The 20,448-nt window shown below is 48.7% G+C and overlaps 1 protein-coding gene across 2 annotated transcripts; it reads left to right on the top strand.

Moving 5' to 3' along the window:
• Window positions 1-618: 618 nt before the first annotated feature.
• Window positions 619-20,214, top strand: OTULINL (OTU deubiquitinase with linear linkage specificity like). Of its 2 annotated transcripts, XM_060243016.1 has the most exons (9): window positions 619-771; window positions 3,348-3,476; window positions 3,610-3,757; window positions 4,408-4,439; window positions 4,539-4,630; window positions 5,984-6,133; window positions 9,600-9,728; window positions 13,891-14,160; window positions 17,724-18,190. In XM_060243016.1, exons 3-9 carry the CDS (start codon window positions 3,687-3,689, stop codon window positions 17,901-17,903), a joined length of 924 nt encoding a protein of 307 aa, XP_060098999.1. In that variant the 5' UTR covers window positions 619-771; window positions 3,348-3,476; window positions 3,610-3,686; the 3' UTR covers window positions 17,904-18,190. The 2 variants fall into 2 exon arrangements, with proteins under 2 accessions (XP_060098999.1, XP_060098998.1); XM_060243015.1 differs by lacking the exon at window positions 3,348-3,476 and having other exon boundaries at window positions 658-771; window positions 17,724-20,214.
• Window positions 20,215-20,448: the final 234 nt, after the last annotated feature.

Here is a 20,448-nt window from a genome sequence, read left to right as displayed (position 1 = left end):
AAGAGCGGACTGTGACTTAGGAATGTTTTTGTTTGCTTAAAACACGTATTAGTTCCTTCCCGTCAAGACAAGGTGCACAAGACCGAGCAAGGCTCGGCTCTCAAGGCCCCTTCCCAGATGCCCTCAAAAAGGGACAGGAGAGGTCCTGGGAAATGTAGCTCCTGTGTCAGAGGAGCCTGCAGGCCTCGGATCCTGCCCGAAGGGGAGGGGGCTCTTCCTAGGCAGATCAGCAGCGATGCTCCCTCCAGGCCGCAAGAGCAGCAGCAGCAGCAGCAGGGGGAGGATTTGGCGCGCGGTTGGCCATCCCGGGGACACGTGCGTGGGGAAAGTGCTCTTTCTGGCTGGTGCAGCCCGCGCTGGAGGCCCTGCGGGGGGGGGGGGGGAGAAGGCCGCCGGCTGATCTCGGGGCTTCGTGGAGCGGGCGAGCGGGAGGAGGCCTCCCGGCCAGAGCAGCTGTGAGGGGCTCGTGCAAAGCGCCTTGTTCGGGGCTCCGCGGGGAGAAGGAAGGAGGAGGAGGGCAGAATCCCTGCGAGGGAGCTCGGGCTGCCCCAAGGCCGGGCCAGCAGCTGCAAGTGGAGCAGCAGGTTCCCCCAGAGGAGAGTCGGCGCGCCCGCCCCCGAGAGCCTGAGCTTTGCACCGGGAGGTTCCCCCAGCGGCGCTCCTCCGCCCGGCTCCGCCTCTCCCCGCAGCGCCGGCCATTGGGGCGGGGCGGGGCGGGCGCTGCTGCGGCTGGAGGCTGCGTCCTCCTCCTCCTCGTGGCGTGGCGGGCAGGTGAGGCTCCGGCCGGGCTGGGCGGGGGGCAGAAGCCGCGGCTGCTTTCGAGCAAGAGCGGGGCAGCCGGGCTCTGGGCGTGGAGGGGGCTGCGCCTTCGGCTCTGCGGCGGCGGCGGCTCAGAGGAGGAGCTGGGGACCCCCGAGGCCTCGCGCGCTGCTCAGTGGGGCTGCCGAGCCGCTAGAAGGACTGCGCCCCCCCCCCTGCTCCTGCCAGCCTTTCCAGCCCCAAAGCGGCAGAGCAGCAGCAGCAGCAGCAGCAGCAGGCTCTTCCAGGGAAGCAGCGTCTCCCGCTTCTTGCCAAAAGGCCCAACCCCAGGAGGGGCCTCTCCTCCGGCTAGGCAGGAAGCCGCTCTTTCAGTCGCCCCGTCAGCCTTCCCGAGAGAACCCGCTGGAGGCGCCCCCAGGAGTTCAGCATGAGAGGTCAGTGCCTGAGAAACAAGACCGCCCCCTCCCATCCATTCCGTCCTCTTAGGTCTGAAGAGGGAGTTTAATTGACTTCTGTGGTCTGGAGTAGTGAATCAGAAGAACACAGGGGGACATTTCTTAGATTGCTGTGCCATACAAGCTACAGATACATCTTCTCTATGAACAGCCAACAAACGCTTTGGGGTAGTAGAAAGCATAAAAGTTCTTCTTGATCAGAAATGTTCCCCCACGGTCTTTCCCCTTCCTTTGAGTGAGAACTTCCAGTCTCATTTGTTATTCATCCCGTTGGCCTTGATGCCAGGGGAAGGGGAAAGGCTGCACCTGCTTACAGGCCCTTTTTTGAACAATGAAGGGACAGATGTGTGGCCCAGCATTGCAGAAGAGGGAGTGGGCAGTGGCACAGTGGTGGAGCATTTGCTTGGCATGCAGAAGGTCCCAGGTTCAATCCCTGACCTTGCCCACTGAATTGACCAGGTAGTAGCTGACATGGAAGACCTCTGCTTGAGACCTGGAGAACCACTGCCCGTCTGAATAGAGAAGACTGACCTTGAGGGACCAGGGTGGTTAACACATGGAATTCACTGCCACAGGAGGTGGTGGCGGCTGCAAGCATAGACAGCTTCAAGAGGGGATTGGATATGGAGCAGAGGTCCATCTGGGGCTCTTAGCCACAGTGTATTGTTGGAACTCTCTGTCTGGGTCAGAGATGCTCTGTATTCTTGGTGCTTGGGGGGCAACAGTGGGAGGCCTTCTAGTGTCCTGGCCCCACTGGTGGACCTCTTGATGGCATCTGGGTTGTTTTGGCCACTGTGTGACTGGAAGGGCCATTGGCCTGACCCAGCATGGTTTCTCTTATGTTCTTAGTGGTTGGGCTCAGTATCAGGCAGCTGCAGGTGTTTGTGTGAGTTTGTAGCCCTGGGGAGTGGCCAAATGAATCGGAGCAAGTTTTAACTTCATCCTCAGTTCTGCTTTGTGCACAGCCGTCAAGGTAGCTTCAAAGGATCCCATGGTAATGTTGGTACAAGAGAAGAAACAGACACTTGGATCCAGCCGCCTGAAATGCTTTGTAGCAGGGGGGTCCCCAGCTTTTTTGTGCCTCTGAACAGCTTTGGAATTCCAACGTTGGGTGGTGGGTGAAGCCACAGGATGGCTGCCACCAGAGCCAATCACAAAACAGCTGTTGCAGGAGGCGGAGCCAACCACCCTGGGGAAGCCCAAGTGCAGGGGAGAAGGGTAGTCATTAGAATATTGAGGAAGAGGAGTGAGAGAGAATAAAACCAATGCTGGTAGCAGCTGCTGCTGAAACAACATTATTGCAATCTGCACAGCCAATCAGATCTCTAGGGAACAGCCAGAAGCGCTAGTGATGGCTCAAGATCCCAAGTGCCCCCCCCCTTCTAAAAACCCTTGCTGGGCACCATGGTGCTCTCGGACACCGCGTTGGAGACCCCCTGCACCAGAGTCACTCCTGAGGATTATATTGCGCCCAGCAGCACACCTACCAGCAAGGGGCTTCAGATTTTCAGAAGCAAAAGACTGAGATCTGAATGTTGGGGTTATGCCACATCTTTGCAGCAGGAACGCAGCCTCACGGGCAGGTGTGGCTCTGAGCCACAGGTTTGCAGTAGGCCTTGCTTTCCCCGCCAGCTGAAGGCTGACAAGTGAATTCTGCTGCCTGCCACAAATCCTGGGTGTGACATGCAAACACAGACAAAGATTCTGTTTCTCTTCCTTCTTTTGGAACAGCCAGAATCCAAAGTCCAGGCTTTGGTGTATATTTTGTTTGAAGCCCTTCCCTTTTTTGCGAGGTCTGCATCTCCTGCAGCTTGCATCTCCCTTGCAAATATTGCTTCAAAGGCAAAATGATTTAACATCATTTGAGGCCTGTTCGGATATGTATCTGACTTTTGCAAGAGCTGATTAAGTTGCTGTTTGATAAGCTGCTATTTAAGTCTCTTTTTTGATAAGGGGTATATTTTGTCTTCCTTTTTTCATACAGTACTCTTGGCTAGCAAACAGCTGGATCTGATAATATTTGACAAGCCTGGCATCTGTTTTCACCCATCTGGAGCTAAACATAGCCCGCCTTTAACCAGTCCTCACTAACCCCATCAGCTTCAATATGTGTCGTCTGCTTCTCTTTTCTAGCTTCCCTGGTGAATTGCTACCCCTGCGTACTGGGCAGAGGGATCCTCAAACGAACACATTAGGAGACACATTCTGGCTGCCCCCCAGCTGTGCATATTGGAAGGGCTGTTTCTCCGTGCTTCTGTGGAGGTGTGAATGGGCTAGTCTGCCTGGGAGGAGACCTGGAAGTGATCCTGTCCAGAATGATGTGAATAATGACCTTTATCTCTTGCAAACACTGTGAAGCTTATTACTTTCTCTCTCTCCCCTCCCCCCCTTTTAGGATAGAATGAGTTGCAGTCTTGGAGTGGAGCTGCCCTCCACACCTTCGGAGCTGTAAAGAGACTGACTGAGTCAAGCATGCCTCTTCTCACGGCTGCTCTCTGGTACTGCAGGCAGCTGTATACGTATCTAGCTCATCTGTTGAAATGGTAGGTTTAAACTGGGAGTGGTTTCCCTGAGAACTTCCTTGCTCTGCCATCTCGTGTGGTGCTCTGTTTCTAAGGCAGCCACTCTCGTGGCCCTGCAGACTCACAGACAGCGTGAGAGTGATGACTTCTCTGCGCTATCCAGTGAAACAGCCTGTTTATTTACTGTACTTTCACACATGCTGGATAATGCACTTTCAATCCACTGCAGCAATCATTTGCAAGCGGATTTTGCTGTTTTCTCACAGAAAAATCCAGTTGAAAAGGGCATTGAAAGTGCATTATTCAATGTGTGTGAAACTGCTGGTTTTTGTTGTATGAAATGGCAAAATCCACTTGCAAGCAATTGCTAGAGCACATTGGAAGTCAGCTGAAAGTACATTATTCAGCATTAGTTTACATAGAGTTCCATTTCTCCTGAGCAACGGGTATCAGCACGATTCTCAGTTTCTCTAATTTCTCTCAAAGACATCAACAAACCTTCAGTGACCACAACTGCATTGTCTGCCAGTGGGCTGATAAGTTGTATGTTGCATGAAGAAATCCTTCCTTCTGTTGGTCTTTGGCCCTCCTGCTCTCCACTTTGCGACATGATTGGTGTTTGCTCGCTGCTGCTGGCGGCTCTCTGACTGCCCTTTCTGTTTGACTTTCAGGTGGAGCAGATACCTGCAGAGAAAATTCATAAGTAAAATTTGTTTTTGTTTTTAAGTCCCCCTTCCCCTGTCCTCTGTATTACATTTTAAACAAATCTACTTTTTTTTACTAATATCTGTGCTCGATTTAGGGAACCACTCTGTCCTGGCTGAAGTTGACCTGCTCGGTTACTGTGCACAGAAATGGAAAGGAGAAACAGAGCAAGACAGGAAGATGAGAGAAGTAAGAGTTATTGAGGAGTGAAGGAAGCACCAGAATGGTTGGCTGAGCTTGGCCTATTCCAAGCCAAATCAGAAAGGAGGGTTTCCTTTTGGGGGATTCAAGTGCCTTGCTGGTTTGGACATGGGCTGTGGCTCAGTGGGTAGAACATCTGCTGGGTGCACCAGTCTGAATGGTCACGTAGGAGGTAAAATGAAGGATTGTCTCTGCCATCCAGAAGACACAATACTCACCTCCTCCCTTGCCTCCCAACTCTACCCTGCATCAGCAACACTGGCTTCATCAGAGTATAGGGTGGGATATAAATCCAATCCAGTATCTTCTTTCTTGGGCTCTTTAAGATGGAAAGCATTTTTCATGGAAGTTCACTATTGTGTGGAAGGAAATATTGACCTCAAAGCGGAAGTAAGTCTGAACATGTGCGTGTCTGCATGCAAGCTACTAGACCACAGCTGTGTTCTCCGTCCTTCAGCTGTGGAAACACAACTATTAGTTTGGGTTTTCCCAGTGTGGTGGGTCAAGGTGGCTTCCCTGTTGTTCTGATGCACACAGGAATTTTGTTATGATTAAAGCATAGTAATTAATCCAGTCCTTTCTGTAGGAACAGAATGTTTCTCAGGTTGGTCTGAAAAATTTTGAGTTGTCTGAGCTGGAAAAGCTAAATTGTGGCCTCTTGCTGCTCGTTTCTGTGGTGTGGCTCCCAGCCAAGTAGCAAGTTCTCTTGCCTGCATCACACCTGCATGAGAAGGCAACTGTGGTCTTGCCGAGGCGGCACCCATTTCCTTGCACAGGATCTCTTTCCCAGGCTCTGCCAATTAACTCTCCAATTACTCTTCCGCTTCTATGTATCTGAGGCAGTGTGCATAAATTCAAAAATTCATACCTTGAATAAAACGCTGGTCTTAAAGGTGCTGCTGGACTCTGTTTCCATTTTCCAAGTGAGGCCCTCTTAGGATTGTCCGTATGGTGACAATGAGGTCATCACAGGCTTTCTTGCTGGTGTATCTGTGGAGTGGCCTGCCAGAATGGGTATAGAAGGCTCCTTCCCTGGCTACATTTAAAAAGGCCTGCAGGACAGTATTATTTGAAAGAACTCTTAGTGGAGAGTAAATTGTTGGGGTAGAGTCGGCTGTGTTTCTAGCTTGTGTGCATTTAGCTGCCTTGTCTCGGGGAGAGTCTACGGGAGAAAAGGTGTGTGGGGGATGTAAATACTCTGAACAGGTGGGTGGGTTCTGTCGTTGCCCTCCTGCCTTGCTGCTAACGGTGCCCAGAATCAGTGCCCTGAATTTACCTCATGACACAACCAGCTAGGAAGATCAAGAAATTTAGTTTGTTATATATGTCCCTTTTTTAAAGGCTTATGAAGACCTGTTTTGGAGGCATCATATAAAATATATACGCGAAGTAAGAAGAGATAACTACTGCGTGTTGAGAGCTGTGTTGTTTCAGATATTCAGCCAAGGTATCCCTCTTCCACCATGGATGAAGGCAGTCGATGTTCTAAAGGTGGGTTGTGAAATAAATGGTGGCACACACAGTGAATGGTTTGTCTGTTGTATCTTCTCCAAGTGCAGTTCCTTTGTTTTTTAAAAAACCAGCATAGGCCAAAGTAGAGGCAAGTCTGGAGGGTGGTCACTGTTCTGCTAGCTCAACTTATGTATTTATTTTATTGGAATTTTATCCCACCCTTCCTGTGAAGAGGCTCAGGGCAGGTTACAACATTGATTAAAATAAAAAATCAGCTTTAAAACATAGTATATCCCACTCTAAAAATGATGCACAGACTATATTATACCAATGTCCCAATGTCAGTTTTGTCACATTTGTGCAGGTTGCCAGTTCTATCCGCAGGAGTTAGGATCTCAGGAGTTAGTAAATTAACAACAAAGCTGGGCTGGAGGGGCCAGATGGTATTTTGACATCTGTGGCCTCATGCAAAAGCCTGGCGGAAGAGCGCGGTCTTGCAGAAGGTCCTGTGGAGCCTACTCTCCAGTGGGAGCTCATTCCACCAGGTTGGGGCCAGGGCTGAAAATGCCCCCACCCCGCTTGGGCCAAGTGGACATCCTTAGGGCCAAGGATCACCAGTAAGTGTTGATCTAATGAGCACAAGGCTCGGTGGGAGAGGCATTTCCACATGTATGCTGGTCTCTGGCTGCTTAAGGCCTTGAAGGCTAATACCAGTACCTTGAAACAGATTCAGAACTGTATTGGCAACTGGTGCAGTTCTTGGCGCGCAGGCTAGATGAGAGTCTGCAAAGACATCCTAGTCAGCATCCGCACTGCTGCATTCTGCACCCACTGCAGTTTCTGGGCCAGATGCAAGAGTAGGCCTATGTAGAGTCCATTCTGGAAGTGACCATTGCATGGGTCACCGTAGCTAGGTCGCAAGTAGAAAGGTGTGGAACTAGTTGCTGTGCCTGCTGCAGATGGAAAAAACTCTGATTCGGTAGCTGCAATGATCTGGGCCTCCATAGATAAGGAGGCATCCAGTACGACCCCCAGGCTCTGCACCCTCTGCATTGGTGTCAAAGATGCCCTGCCCAGGGCTGGGGACCGTATTTCCATATCCGGTCCTCTGAGACTCAGGTACAGGACCTCCATCTTCGTTGGGTTTAGCTTCAGTTGGCTCTTTTGTAGCCATCCAGCCACAGCTTCCAGGGCCCTGTCCAAAACATCTGGGGCCACATCCAGCTGTCATTAGCAGAGCTGGGTGTCATATACATATTGATGGCACCCTATCCCATACGCCTGGAACAACTGGTGGAGGGGGTACATACAGATGTGAAAAACATCAGGGAGAGAATCGCCCTCTGATGGGCCCTGCAGTCCTCTGGGGCTATGGAGAAACCCTCTCCCCCAGCACCACCATCTGTCCCCAAGAAAGGAGGAAAGTCATTTCAGGGCAAACCCCTGAATCTTTGCATTGGTGAGACAATGGGCCAGAAGATTGTGCTCAACCATGTCAAATGCTGCTCTCAGATTGAGAAGCAGCAGCAGCACCAACCCACCTTGATCCAGTTGTCTCCAGAGGTCATCTGTAAAGGTGAGCAGAATGGTCTCAGTCCTATGGGCAGGTTAGAAACCTGACTGGAAGGGATGCGGGATGGAGGCATCATCCAAGAAGACCTACAATTGTTTAGCTGCCACTCTCAACTGCCTTGCCCGGGAATGGGGAGTTTGACCCTGAGCAGTAGTTGGTCAAGACCATTGGGTCTAAAGATGGTTTCTTCAAGAGTGGACGTACCACTGCCTTCTTCATCCCCTCTGTAAAAAACCCCAATCCGCGGGACAAACTGATGATATCACAAAGAGGGGCCCACACCGAATCTCTGCAGGCCTTAACCAGCCAAGATGGGCACGGATCAAGTGGTGGGCCTCACAGCTGCAAGGACCTTGTCAGTCTACTCCAGTGAGAGTTGACTGAAGTGGTCCAAAATAGGGCCTGAATATGGCCAAGGAGTTTCCAATTCTGCTATTGTCTCGCAAATGGCAGGAAGATTGCAGTGGAGCGCCAAAACTTTATCCACTAAGCTCTCAAATGCCTCGCAGCTGATGTTCAGTTCCCTATTATTGTGTCTGCCCTGCGGCAGTGAAGTCGAGGACTGAATGGTTCTAAATAATTGGGCTGGGCATGAACTCACAGATGCAATGAGAGTTGCATAAAAATCCTCCTTAGTGGCTCTCACTGCCACCTCACAGGTTCTCACAAACACTCTATAAGATGTTTTTGCAGCCTCACCGTGATACCACCTCCACTCTCGCTCTAGCTGTCTCAGCCCCCATTTCATCTCATTGCTCTGGGGTATACCACGGAGCTAGTTTGGTACAGGGGCAGAGAGGGTGCGGAGGGGGGGGCAATCTCATCAATGGCTTCAGAAAGGCAGTTATGCCAATCTTCCACCAGCTCATCCAATGAGTCGCCGGGGGTATCAGTTCCTGCAGAGCATTCTGGAAACCATTCGGATGCATGTGGGTGAGCGGAAAATGGAGGTTGTGGAACCTTCAGCTGGGCCTTAAGGGTGAAGTGGTCTGAGCATGGCACCACATCTGTATGCACCAGATCCACATTTATCCCCAGCCCCCAAATTAAATCCAGCATGTGGCCTGCTCCCTGTGTGGGGGTTACTACAAACTGGCAGAGCCCCAGTGCAGCCATGGAAAGCCCTAGGTCCTTGGTCTGAGTAGAGGCAGCCACACAGCATGGACATTGAAGTCCCCCAAGATCAATAACTTGGGAAACTCCAATGCCCAGCCCATGGCAGCCTCCAACAGACCCAGCAGGGTATCTGCTGGTGTATTAGGTGGGTCAGTGCACCAGCCAGATAGCTAACAACAGTGTGAGGGTTTCTAGTGACCTGGTCCCACTGCTGGACTTCCTGATGGCACCTGGGTTTTTTGGCCACTGTGTGACACAGTGTTGGACTGGATGGGCCATTGGCCTGATCCAACATGGCTTTTCTTATGTTCTACTAAGCTCTCCTTCTCCTCCCACACATGCCAGCAGTCTTTGGGCTGGGGAGCGCCCTAAAGGAGATAGACTCTCAGATCACAACTCCATTCCCCCCACCCTGTCCAATGGCCCAGGACTGGTGAAGGACTGAAAAACCTAGAGGATCAAGCTGGTTCAAGGCAACAGTTTCACCATCTCCTGCCCAGGTCTCGGTCATGCAAGCCAGGTCCACATTTTGCTCTGATGGTATCACACAGAACAGAGGTCTTGTTGTTTATGGACCTGGCATTGCAGCTAACATTTCCAAAAACTGGATATGCATTTTGACCTAGAAACATGTTTTCTTGTATAATGCAAAGAAACAGTAAGGGGAGAGACAGTGGAAATCTGCTTTTTCGTCACTCCCTGCCTCCTTTGCTGAGGGAGATGCAAGCTTTCCCCAAGAGTTTGATTCACTTTCAGCATCTTTGTTTTCCATTGAACTCTTAACCTAGTGACTCTGGTTGCATCCTTTTCTTTCAGCTCCCTGAGAAACTTCTCTACTCACAAGGTTGTAACTGGATCCAGCAATATAGCTTTGGACCAGAACAGTACAGCAGCTCAAACACGTTAGGAAAACTACGAAAATGTATTGATACATTAAAAAATCAGGTGAGTGGCAAGATGAGCGTAGGACAAATAGAATTTCACAACACATGGTGATTGCTGTCTCAATGCTAAAAATACTGGGACGGTTCGAATACATGAAAGTTCTTTTGTGTATTTTAAGCTTGCTTGTTTGCTATAATGACCATGTGAGGAAAATATTAAAAGAACCTTTCTCTCACAATTAGTAGTCTTACAATTTGGCAACCAAAAGTTATCATACATTTCTTTCAGTATCTCAAGAAGACCGCAGTAGGATGGTTTTGGTAGTCAGTGAAGCAACTGAAAAACCACCAAACAATCTAGTCAGTTCATGTCTCCTAGAATAATATTGTGTTTGTGTGTGTGGTTTCTGTGATAGGTTCCTGTTTTGTTGGTACCATAGGAAAGAATGTTGCATTCAGTTAATCATTTACACTGCGTTGTGTGTCCCTTGCCAGTTACACCATCCTGGGAAATAGGTCTAATGGACAGATATTGGACAAGAATGCAGTACTCACCAACTCCTTTCAAGTATTCAGCTCCTCCTGCTGTAGTGTGTATAGCCACATCTGCATAATAAACTTGGAGGACTTAAAACTGGTATCAGTTGGATGGCATCCTTCCCAGAAACAACTGGGATTTTTAGTTTTGTGTGAATCAGCAGAACACCCTTTTAGAAGTCCCTCAGTAACTCAGAGAACTAACCAGTCCCCGCACGTCCTTGGTGGGGAGAAGTAACAGGCTGAGTAGTTTCATTAAGTCCAAGTGACACTTGCAGAATAGATACGTCCTGCAGCCACTACAAAGAAAAAGTTGGAAGGAGGCAGAAGGAGAGAAAAGGCATGATCAGGGGAGGGAGGCAGAAGGAGCTGTGGAAGGACAAGAGTCATGAATGGGAGAGGGAGAGGGACAGAAAGACAAAGAAAGAGACACTGAGAGAAGTGGGGGCAGAGGGGAGGAATAAAAGATGGGTGGAATGGGATTGTTGCTCCCACAAGTTGCTTGCAGCAAAGTCAGTCAAATTGGGAGATACTTCAGTCCAGAGACTGGAGCAATGAATGGATAAGATGGGTCTTTTGATAAACCTGGAAATGTCTCAGGTTTGCAGAAAAATCTGACATCCAAAAATAATAAATTGAGCAGTTGGAAACCACCACCACCACCCAGAATGTAGCTTTAATAAACAGAGGCTGGCAGGGGCTGTTTCTAGGCAGCCACAGCAGTTTGGCCAGCATTGCAGGCTGAGTATCTCTTTGGTTTCTGCTGGCAGAAGGCAAGGAGAGGGGGCTGTTTCCGCCTTTAAGGGGGGGACATGGCTGCAACCACTAGGCAAACTGATCCCACCCAGATTGCTTGAGTCACCCAAGCATAGCTGCTTATTGCTGTTCAGCAGCAGCCGCCCCAATAACTGCGGTGGTTGGAGAGACCAGCCGGGGTCTGCTGTGGAAAGTAGCTTAGTGCCCTTGGGCCACTTGCACGTCTCCAGTATCACCTGCCTTATAGGGCTGTTGTGAGAAGAACATGAAGGAGAGGAGAATGATGCAAGTTCTCATTGTGGAGAAAGGAAGGATATAAACAGAGTAAATAAGATGGGGAGGCAGGTGAAGGTGGGCTGGGGGTGAGAGTGATAGGGAAGGAAAGTTGAGGAGGATATGGGAGTTTTTTGTGAGGGGCAGGAAAGAAGCAGCAGCAGCAGAGGGGGGCGATGCAGGAGAAAGAGAGGTCCTTGCAGGTTCTCCCCCACTGCAAATGGATCCAGCTCAGCTGCCACTGTGCAGCTGGGACATAGTTTTACCAGGGAGAGGCTGCCAGGGGGTAGAGAAAAAGGGAAAACGGAAGACAGGAGGGCAGGTCAAGGTGAAGGCTGTTGGATGGGAAGGACAGAAGCAGGCAGGAGAAGGGGAGAAGCTTTTGAGGAAGGGAGAGATGAATAGTGGGGGAGGAGGAAATAAGATGCCCCATCTTGTAAATATGTGATTGCATGGTTACCACCCACATTGTCTTTGGAATTCTCTGCACATCCTTGCAAAAAAGACCTTGCAGCAAAGACAGAGGGGCTTGTGCTAGTTCCCTTGCAGTTTCTCTCTCTCTCACTTTGCTGGGAAGAGAACGGAATGGGATGTGTGGCTCCCCACCTCCACCCCCATCTGTCAAGAGAGAGATCCCTTTTTTGCAGTCTCCTGTCAGTGCAAGCAGCACTTCGCGTTGGAGTCTCAGAAGCAATCGTGAAAGCTTTTCTGTCTCTGAGAACCAAGGTCAAGCAGCCTGTAGCTTCAGAGACTGAGAGGAGATGGGCAGTGCCGGATTAAACCCCAAAGGCATGGGGGCCCATCGGCCAGTGCCTGCTTGGCCTGATTCTTAATCCAGCCCTGGAGATAGGGAGTTGTCACAGGATGCACCCAACCCCCACCTGCTTGAGTGGTTAGCAACACGGGATTGGTCAGGTTACATTGTTGACCATATATTTGATTGGTCAACTAGAATCCTGACAAAGGTTCTTAGGGATAAAGATTCTACAGCCTCGTTGTCACCTGTTGTTGTTGTTATGTTTATTTCTATTCTGCCCATTCCCCAGAGGCGCTCAGAGCGGAGCACAACGTGAATAATAAAATCACAATAAAATCAACATAACAATAAAACTGCATAACAATAAAAAACGATTACGATCGTCTGGGTGACATCTCACTTTGGGACATCTCATGATTCTGGGTGGGTCAAGGTGGCCAGAACTCTTGTCTGGGTTTAGATTCTGAAACTGTTGGACTCAGCCTTGCCAGGCGACATCTGGATTTAGAGCCAACACCTGTAAAAGCACTCTCTGTTCACTGTTATTTTTGTAGGATATTCCTGCACTTGAAAAAAAAAAAAAAAAACCTTCAAATACGTGTTGCGCTGTTCTAGGGTTTGGTGGCTTCAGTCTGAATCCAGTACTTTCCTTTACCTGTAACTTAAAAGCCTACAAGCCATACATCAGAATATTGTATAAATGCTTGGTAACTACACAGAGAAATATGGTGAAGTTGCATGTACGTTGTTTTATCTTGCCTGAAAGTAATATTATCCAGTACTTTAGCCCATATGGGCTACAGCTACCAGAATTACTGTTTTCTAGAAGTCACCCTGTAAGCATCCTACCTTGCAGGGTTAACTTAGACCCAAGAGGGCTAGAGGCGCAGTCCTTGGTCTCTGGCTAGGGGAGGGGAGCGGTAAGGGGACTGGTGGTAGCATTACCCTCCAGTATGCAGATTCAGCTCTTTTAGTTTTGCCTTCACCAGCCCATCAGCCTTAAGGAGGACTTAGGTCATGAAGTCCTTTGGCAGGATTCTCCTTTACAGCAGACAGATCTTGGACAATAAGCCCCAGTCTTCTTTTGTGCTTTGTATTTTAGATAGGCTTCTGTCCTGACTTCCCCCTGCATATGATCAAGAATTGGCTGAACTTACCCTGGCCCGGCTAGCCAGGCAAACCACTCCTGCGAAGCTGAGCAGGGCCAACTCTGGCGAGTACTTGGATGGGATTCCCAGGAGGCAGGGGCAGGCTTCATTCAGCCACCTCCCAGCCCCAGCAGGGGTCAGTCGCCAGGACTTTCAGGCACGCACCCACACTCACACACACAAAATATACAAAAGACAAGAGAGAGAGAGCATGGGCATGAGCCCACCCGGTCAAGCCAACTGCCCCCATCTGAGTTTGACCAATTTCTGTTTAAGTTTCAAATTACAAAAACCAGAGAAGTTGTCAAATGCCACAATATGTGGCAGGCGAGCAAGGGTCATTTTGCAGAAAAATAGGTGGTGGAGCTCATGCAGGGATTGTTATGCAGCTGCACCTACTATTCAAAGGGCAGGATAGGTGGGGAGGAAGAGGGGGACCCTCAGAAAGGTTCAGCAGCTCTGCTCCTGTGAGCTCCTGCTGCATTCAAGGGCTGCTGGCAAGTCTTGCCTTGGTTGGCTGATGGGATGTTTCTTTTGAACCTTGATGAGGTCCTTCCCTTTGTAACAGCGAGTTGTTGATGTCGGATTAATTAACTGGCTGAGCACCAAAAAGTCTATAGAGCAGTTGTTAATATCTCCAAACACTGGACTTGGCAAGATGTTCATCATAAAGAAACTGCTTCTTAATTTTTAATGGCTGAGTTTCTAGCATCACCCTGACGAGCTTTTACAAAGTGTTCCTTACTTTGTAGTGGATGGAAATCAGCAGCATAAAGGACCCACATGAAAGAGGAAAACTGTGCTGTGCACTTTTTGGGGATGAAACTGTGGAGCAGCGGATGTACGAGGCTGTAAAATTCATCATGCTGTACCAAGTCATAGAAACCTACGAATGCCTGAACAACGAGGAGCGCGTTCCAAGTTTTTTTCACCTCCTCTTCATGCGTGACACGTCCTTGGACCCTTTGAGTTACATGATCAATCACCTGAATTCTGTAGGGGACAAGAGAGGCCTTGACCAGGTGAGCCCGCAGCCAGCAGCCAAGGTGCACAGGTGCCTTTGAGAAACAGTAGATGGCAATATTAGGAATGTATTCATGAACTTAATGGGGGACTTTTGCCCAAATCAAGACTTAGTTCGTGTGTCATTAAACCCAACAAAAAACGAGAGTATTTTGCCAAGGAAAGTTGGATTCTACAATTATAATTCTGCTTTCATGTGCTTTAGTTTCTGCTTGTCATGAGAGATGAAGAGAGCCATGCAGACCCTGAAGCCCTGTCTATTCACCATCAGAGATATTCTTGTCTGGTTTTGGGAGGCTCTACCAACACATTCAGCTATATCTCCATAGCCTTCCTTCATAAGGGCTAGAAACTTGCCCAATTTCTTAGGGAGCTAAGCTGTACTCCTAATGTTGTTCTGTTGACTGTGGATAGCTTAGAATTCATGGTAAAATACTTCAGCAGGAGTCAAGCTTAAGATTTTTTCCTCCAGAGAACCTGTCGCCGGGCAGTTTCGCTGTTTGGTCAGCTGCTGCTTTGCCTGCTCTTTGCAGTTGCCCATTATGACATTAAATGTTTTGTCCTGTATTTCATATACTGATGGGAGGGGCACTGTCTCAAAACACTTCCACTGACGAGGCCTGCGGGAGACATTCCCCCTCACCAAAGTGGCTGTTTCATGTTGTGGATAAACTGGCTGGCTTTTTGTGCCACATCCTTCCAGAGGTCTTGTCACCCCCTTGTGCAAGGTCTGAAAAAGAGCTCTCCACTTCATCACTGGAGAGACGGGTTTCCTAGCAGAGCTTTTACGTATTGCTTTACGGGTGTTTGCACGTCAGTAGCTGTTCTGTGCTGCCTTTTCTTCCTTGTTCACAGCCAGCCGCAAAGGGAAGTAAAGTTCCGCAAGGCATTTCATCACAAGAATCTCTCCCCACAGGCAAGATTTCACCCACTTGCATACTTCACCAAAAGACCTGTTTCCTGATTGGGTTAATTTACTTCCGTTCTCCACTGGCATTCATTAATCGAAAGCAAATGATCCCTTTTCATTCTTGTGGGAGGGGCTTCTTCCGTACTTTTTTAATAGCCAGCCAAAGTTGCAGCTCGTAATCCCTATAATTGTTTAAGATTGTACTAGGCAGTTATGAAATAGTGGGAAACAAAAAGCAGCAGGGACTTTGGCAAACTGCTTAGAGCCAAGTCAACACTTCAGCCCTCTTCCCCAAGGGATCAAGAGCTGGTGATGCTCTGCTGATTCCTGGCTGGGAGCCTGGAGAGGAGGCGGCTCTTAGTCCTGCCACAGGGAAGGAGCTCTCAGAAGCCCCTCCATTGGGCTTGACCTTGAGGTGAGGGCAGTCTGGCTGCAGCATCTGCCACCCTCAGTTGATCTGGCTGGTTAGATGGGTGTCCCCTCCCTCCCCACTCCATGTGCATCCCTCCTGAAGTTGCGTGCTTGGTGGAAGAGGACAAGGAGTGTCCTGTTCTTCAGTCAAGGGTGTATGATAGCCTAGTGTTGCACTCTTACATTTTAGAAAAAAGGCAGAACCACCACTCCAAAATTACTAGAATGAAGTGGGTTGACTACAGCATTGCCTGGAGGGAATGTTAACAACAGCAGTAAACAAGGAGCCAGTTTGGTGTAGTGGTTGAGATAACAGACTCTGGTCTGGGAGAACTGGGTTTGATTCCCCACCCCTCCTCCACATGCAGCCACTGGAGTGACCTTGGGTCAGCCACAGTTCTCACTGAGCTGTTCTCTCAAGAGCTCTCAGCCCCAACTGCCTCATGGGGTGTCTGTTGAGGGAAGGGGAAGGGAAAGGAGATTAGAAGCTGCTCTGAGATTCCAAGTGAAGGACGGGGGATAAATCCAGTCTCATCGTCTTCAAGTGGTGGCAGTTGCTGACCATCCTAGGTGTGCTGGGATTGGCTGGGCGATGAGTCCAAATGATGTACTCCATATAATGGCTGCTTTTGTCTCTCTAATAAGCACTTCAGCATCAGCCCTTTATTTTGCCCTCATAGCCAAGCACTGAGGGAACTTGAGCTAAGCAGCTGACTCCTCCTGCCGAGCACTGGGGTGGGGTGGGCATCACAAGGCCAGAATTGCTGAACTGTTTGTCTGACACACAGAGTCCCTGATGCTGGGCTGGCTCCATGGCTTCCTAGCTCATCCTGAGTGGAGCTGCTCCCTGCTCAGCCCGCCATCTTCAGGCCAGCACCTGAGAGAAACGGTTTTAATAAAAAAGCAAATGGACTGAGAAGGGCATCAGCCGGCTTGAGGTGGCTGTTTGGGTCTTTGGGCTCTCCAGTTGGTGCCTTCTAGCCTTGGGTGGCACAATCAGAGCGTAGCTGGATCTCACAGTACATCATTGTGGTCTTTAAAATTTCAAAGAGCCCAATGCTGCATGGTCACTGCATTTGCACAACTGGCTGTTTCTGGTGATCTGATTATTATTAACAACTTCTCTGATCTAAGAACTCTATTTCAGAACACCGTCTAAACCATCTTGACCAGTATAAGAGCACGTTTGCTTTTGGATGGGCGGGGGGGGGGGGTTCTCATCAATGTGAACTCCCTCTGAACATGGAGTATAGAAGGTCTGAATATGAGGAACAAAGTATCATGGACAGCCTCGGTCAGCTTAAGAGCAATTATATATTTTAGTTATCTCAGAAACTAAGCTTATGCTCCACAGCTGGGAGAAAGTTGTTTTGTCATTGTAGGACACCGCAGATCTACAAGTCCTGTTGGTTGTCGGTTGCCAGTGAGCTGCACATCTGCGGCCAGTCAGAATTGCATCTTAAATTAATACAAAGCTCAGATGCTGACTAGAGTAGGCAATAAGCTTGCTCAGCTGCAATAGGAAGATTTCACTAAAATGAGTAACTTGGATAACTGTTCTCAGCAACTTGCAGTAGACTGTAATTGCCAAGAGAAAGAGGGCGTCGCTGTGGCTGGGGTGAACAGGGGTAAGAAAGAATGATCATTTCAATCACTATTACACAGTGCTTGATTTGTTAAACACACACAAACAGTGCCTGTACCCATATGCAAGTTTGTAACACTTTCCTCCAATTTCCCTCTCAGGAACTGGGAGATCCTCTCCAAAAACTGATGGTGCTCAGTGCCAGTGGGTATCTCCACACACACAAAGAAGCGCCCAGGTCCCCCTCCCCGCCCAAAGTCACAGAAGACAGTGCCCCCCTCCCCACTACCAGGGCCCCTGAATTCAGAGGAGACATTGTGATGGGGAAGCTCACTGCAAGAGTAAAAAAAATGCAGCTTCTCTTAAAGATGGAACAGAATGTTTGAAGGGTTTATGAATTTCAGACACAACAATTGTTATCAAATGCTTATACATACTTCAGGTCAAATATTTAAGTGCATTTGAGGTTTAGATGCAACAGAACAAAAGCCACAACACTTTTGTGGATTCTCACTTATTTCAGTCCATAGATACTTTGTTTTGCATTTGTGTGTGTGTATATATATACTGTGTTGCTGACAAGGTTCAGAAGCTGTATAAAGTTCTCACAGTTTCCCTTGCATTTTCTGTAAATATCATTTTGATCTTTTCTGCAGGTTGATTTGTTCCTCCTCGGATATTCTCTGGCAGTGAAGATAATTGTTTACAGGTTGTCTAAGTTTAAGTCAAAAGATTTTCATGTAAGCTACACGGAGGCCTGTCAGAGAGACTGGCACGAAGTGTCTCTTCTGACTGAAGATGACTGGCATTACCACATCCCTGTGGCCCAGATGTGACACTGGTTTCTTGTGGTGCACCAGATGTGTCTGACATCAGATATGGACATAAGAAGACCAGATCAGGCCAGTGAGGGTCCATCTAGTCCTGCACCCTGTCTTCTGCAGTTGCCAGCCTCTTGCTCTGGAGGACCAATAACAGGATGCGGAGTCCGAGGCCTTCCTCTGATGTTGCCTCCTGGCTCTGGGATTCAGTTGACCGCCTCTTTAGTCATCATGGCTATTAGTCACTGATAGACCTCTCTTGCGTGAATCTAATACTTTTAAAGCCATCTGTGTCTGAAAAACTATACCAGAGTGTTGAGCTTAGAATCCGGGAAGCCCCCCTGCAGATCTGTGCTCCGCCATGAAGCACGCTGGATGGCTGAAGGCCACACCACCATCCGTCTCTCAGTTGAACCTACCTCCCAAGTTGGTTGTTGGAGCTAGCTCACCAGCAGCCTGCTAAATGGGCGCTAGTGCCAGTTCATGCTTCACTGGGTTCCCAGTGGATGTGTTCCAGCACAGGCCTTGAAAGGGCTATGTTTCTGGCTAGGGAATTGTTCCCTGGGGGAAATTCTCTCCTGGCTCTTTCTTCTGTAGGACTGGAGCTAGAGAATACTGAATCTCCTTGTCAAGTAACAATTCCCAGAATTCTTTGGAGAAAGCTGGCAGGTGAAGTGGAACACAGCCAATACAAGTTGGCATATACATAGAGAAGAAGAGGAGATTGGATTTATACCCCACCCCTCACTACCCAAAGGAGTCTCCTTATAATCTCCTTTCCCTTCCCCTTCCCACAACAGACACCCTGTGAGGTAGGTGGGGCTGAGAGAGCTCTGAGAAAAATTGCTCTTGAGAGAACGGCTCTGTGAGAACTTGTCACTCAAAAGGTGCATGTGGAGGAGGAGTGGGGAGTCAAACCTGGTTTTCCCAGGTAAGAGTCCACACACTTAACCACTGCACCAAACTAGCTCTCTGAACATTTGCCCTTTTAGTGTGTAACGCAAGACCAGTGAGAGCAGCTTTGTGGTCATCTAATTTCCAGTGTAGCCCTCAGCTGAACAGCTGGGACCTGAGATCCTGGTGTGGCCTCTCATCACTGTGACAGCAGCCCTCATATGGTTCTTTCAAGCCCCTGACAAGATTCAGCCCAAAGAAAGCTGTTTCACAGGCCATGCTCTGGCAAACCTGGGTTTTCCATTGGAAAAGACATTCAGCAGGAAGCACTTCCAAGCCAGCCTCCTCGGATAAGGCACCTGTTCCTTGGTGTCGTAGCACATGTGTGCTTGCTGGGTCCTTGGGTCATATTTTTTAAACATACACCTGAAAAAAACCTGCAACGTGTGAAGAGGGCCAGAACCTGTTGTTGCATTTGCCCACATCCTGCTAAAAACAGCCACCACCTGGAGTTCAGGTGCAGGACCGCACCACAGGTCTGGTTTATATTGTTTTCTGTGAGTGCCTCATTCCACAAGCCCCACAGCTTGCAGCTGACCCAGAGTGTGCCTCTGATCTGCTGGGTCACTTTTGCAAAATGTTCCTTGTGTTTCTGCAGTTCTTAGTTTCTGCAAACCCACCCTGCTAAAATGTTATTACTAGGGCTACTTATTAGAAGCCCTCCCGCTCCATTTGAAACTGCAGCGTTTTGGCAAATAAGTGTTTTCGCCATACTGCTTTGCTAGGCAAGGGGGGCGCTGCCTGAGCTCCTGGGCCACGCTCTCCTGTCCATTGCAGAGCCGCAGCTGGGCCCTGGCCTGTAAATGGCAGTCCTGGGTTACTTTGAGCTGTTGGGAAGGAAGGACTTCTCATTCTAGCAAGGGAAAACCAAGAAATCCCAAGTTCTCCAACAGCGGCTACTAGTTGTGGCTGCCTAGTCTGCATATACGTCCCATATAACCATCTGATCTGCTCAAAATGTGGCTTATTAGGGTGAGGATGCCTGACTCTTCACAAAAGAGGGCGGTCGGCAGTGAGGATCCGCGCCATGAGCCCACTGTTGCCAAACTTTGCTACGTCTTAATAGGGGATCTATCTCCCAGTTGATTCTGCACCAAGAAAGGCTGGGTTCTGCTGCTTCGATTGGATATGCAGATTGGCATTGTCACGTTATTTATTTTGCATAATTCTGCAAAGTTTTTTATGATTTATTCTGGTTTTGTTTGTAAGGCAATGAAGCTCAAAGTTCTGTAGAGGAGTGATCTCCCCCTCCCAGCCACGAAGAGCCTCAGTGAACTGCTGCAGTGGATTTTGCGATTTCCTATGTTCTCTGTTAAATGTACTGAAATGTGAAACTCATTTCTGTCATGAATGAAATTTTTGAAAATGTTAATTGTCTTGGTTTTTACACACTTAGCAGATTCTATTCTGATTCTTTTTCTTGAATTTAAATCCTTCAAAACCTTGTAAATTGCTTAGGTTCTTTCAATCTCTGTTGTCTAATCTTCCAAAGTGGGTTCTGTTAGGTCCTTTTGAGAGCAGCAATTCTTTTGAGAGTAGTTTTAAAACAGGCTTTTCTTTCCATTTCCCCATTTTATTTATTTATTACTTTCATTATTTATTTATT

The sequence above is a fragment of the Heteronotia binoei genome, chromosome 7, assembly GCF_032191835.1.
Source record: "Heteronotia binoei isolate CCM8104 ecotype False Entrance Well chromosome 7, APGP_CSIRO_Hbin_v1, whole genome shotgun sequence".
Lineage (NCBI taxonomy): Eukaryota > Metazoa > Chordata > Lepidosauria > Squamata > Gekkonidae > Heteronotia > Heteronotia binoei.
This window is presented reverse-complemented; position numbering and strand designations above follow the sequence as displayed.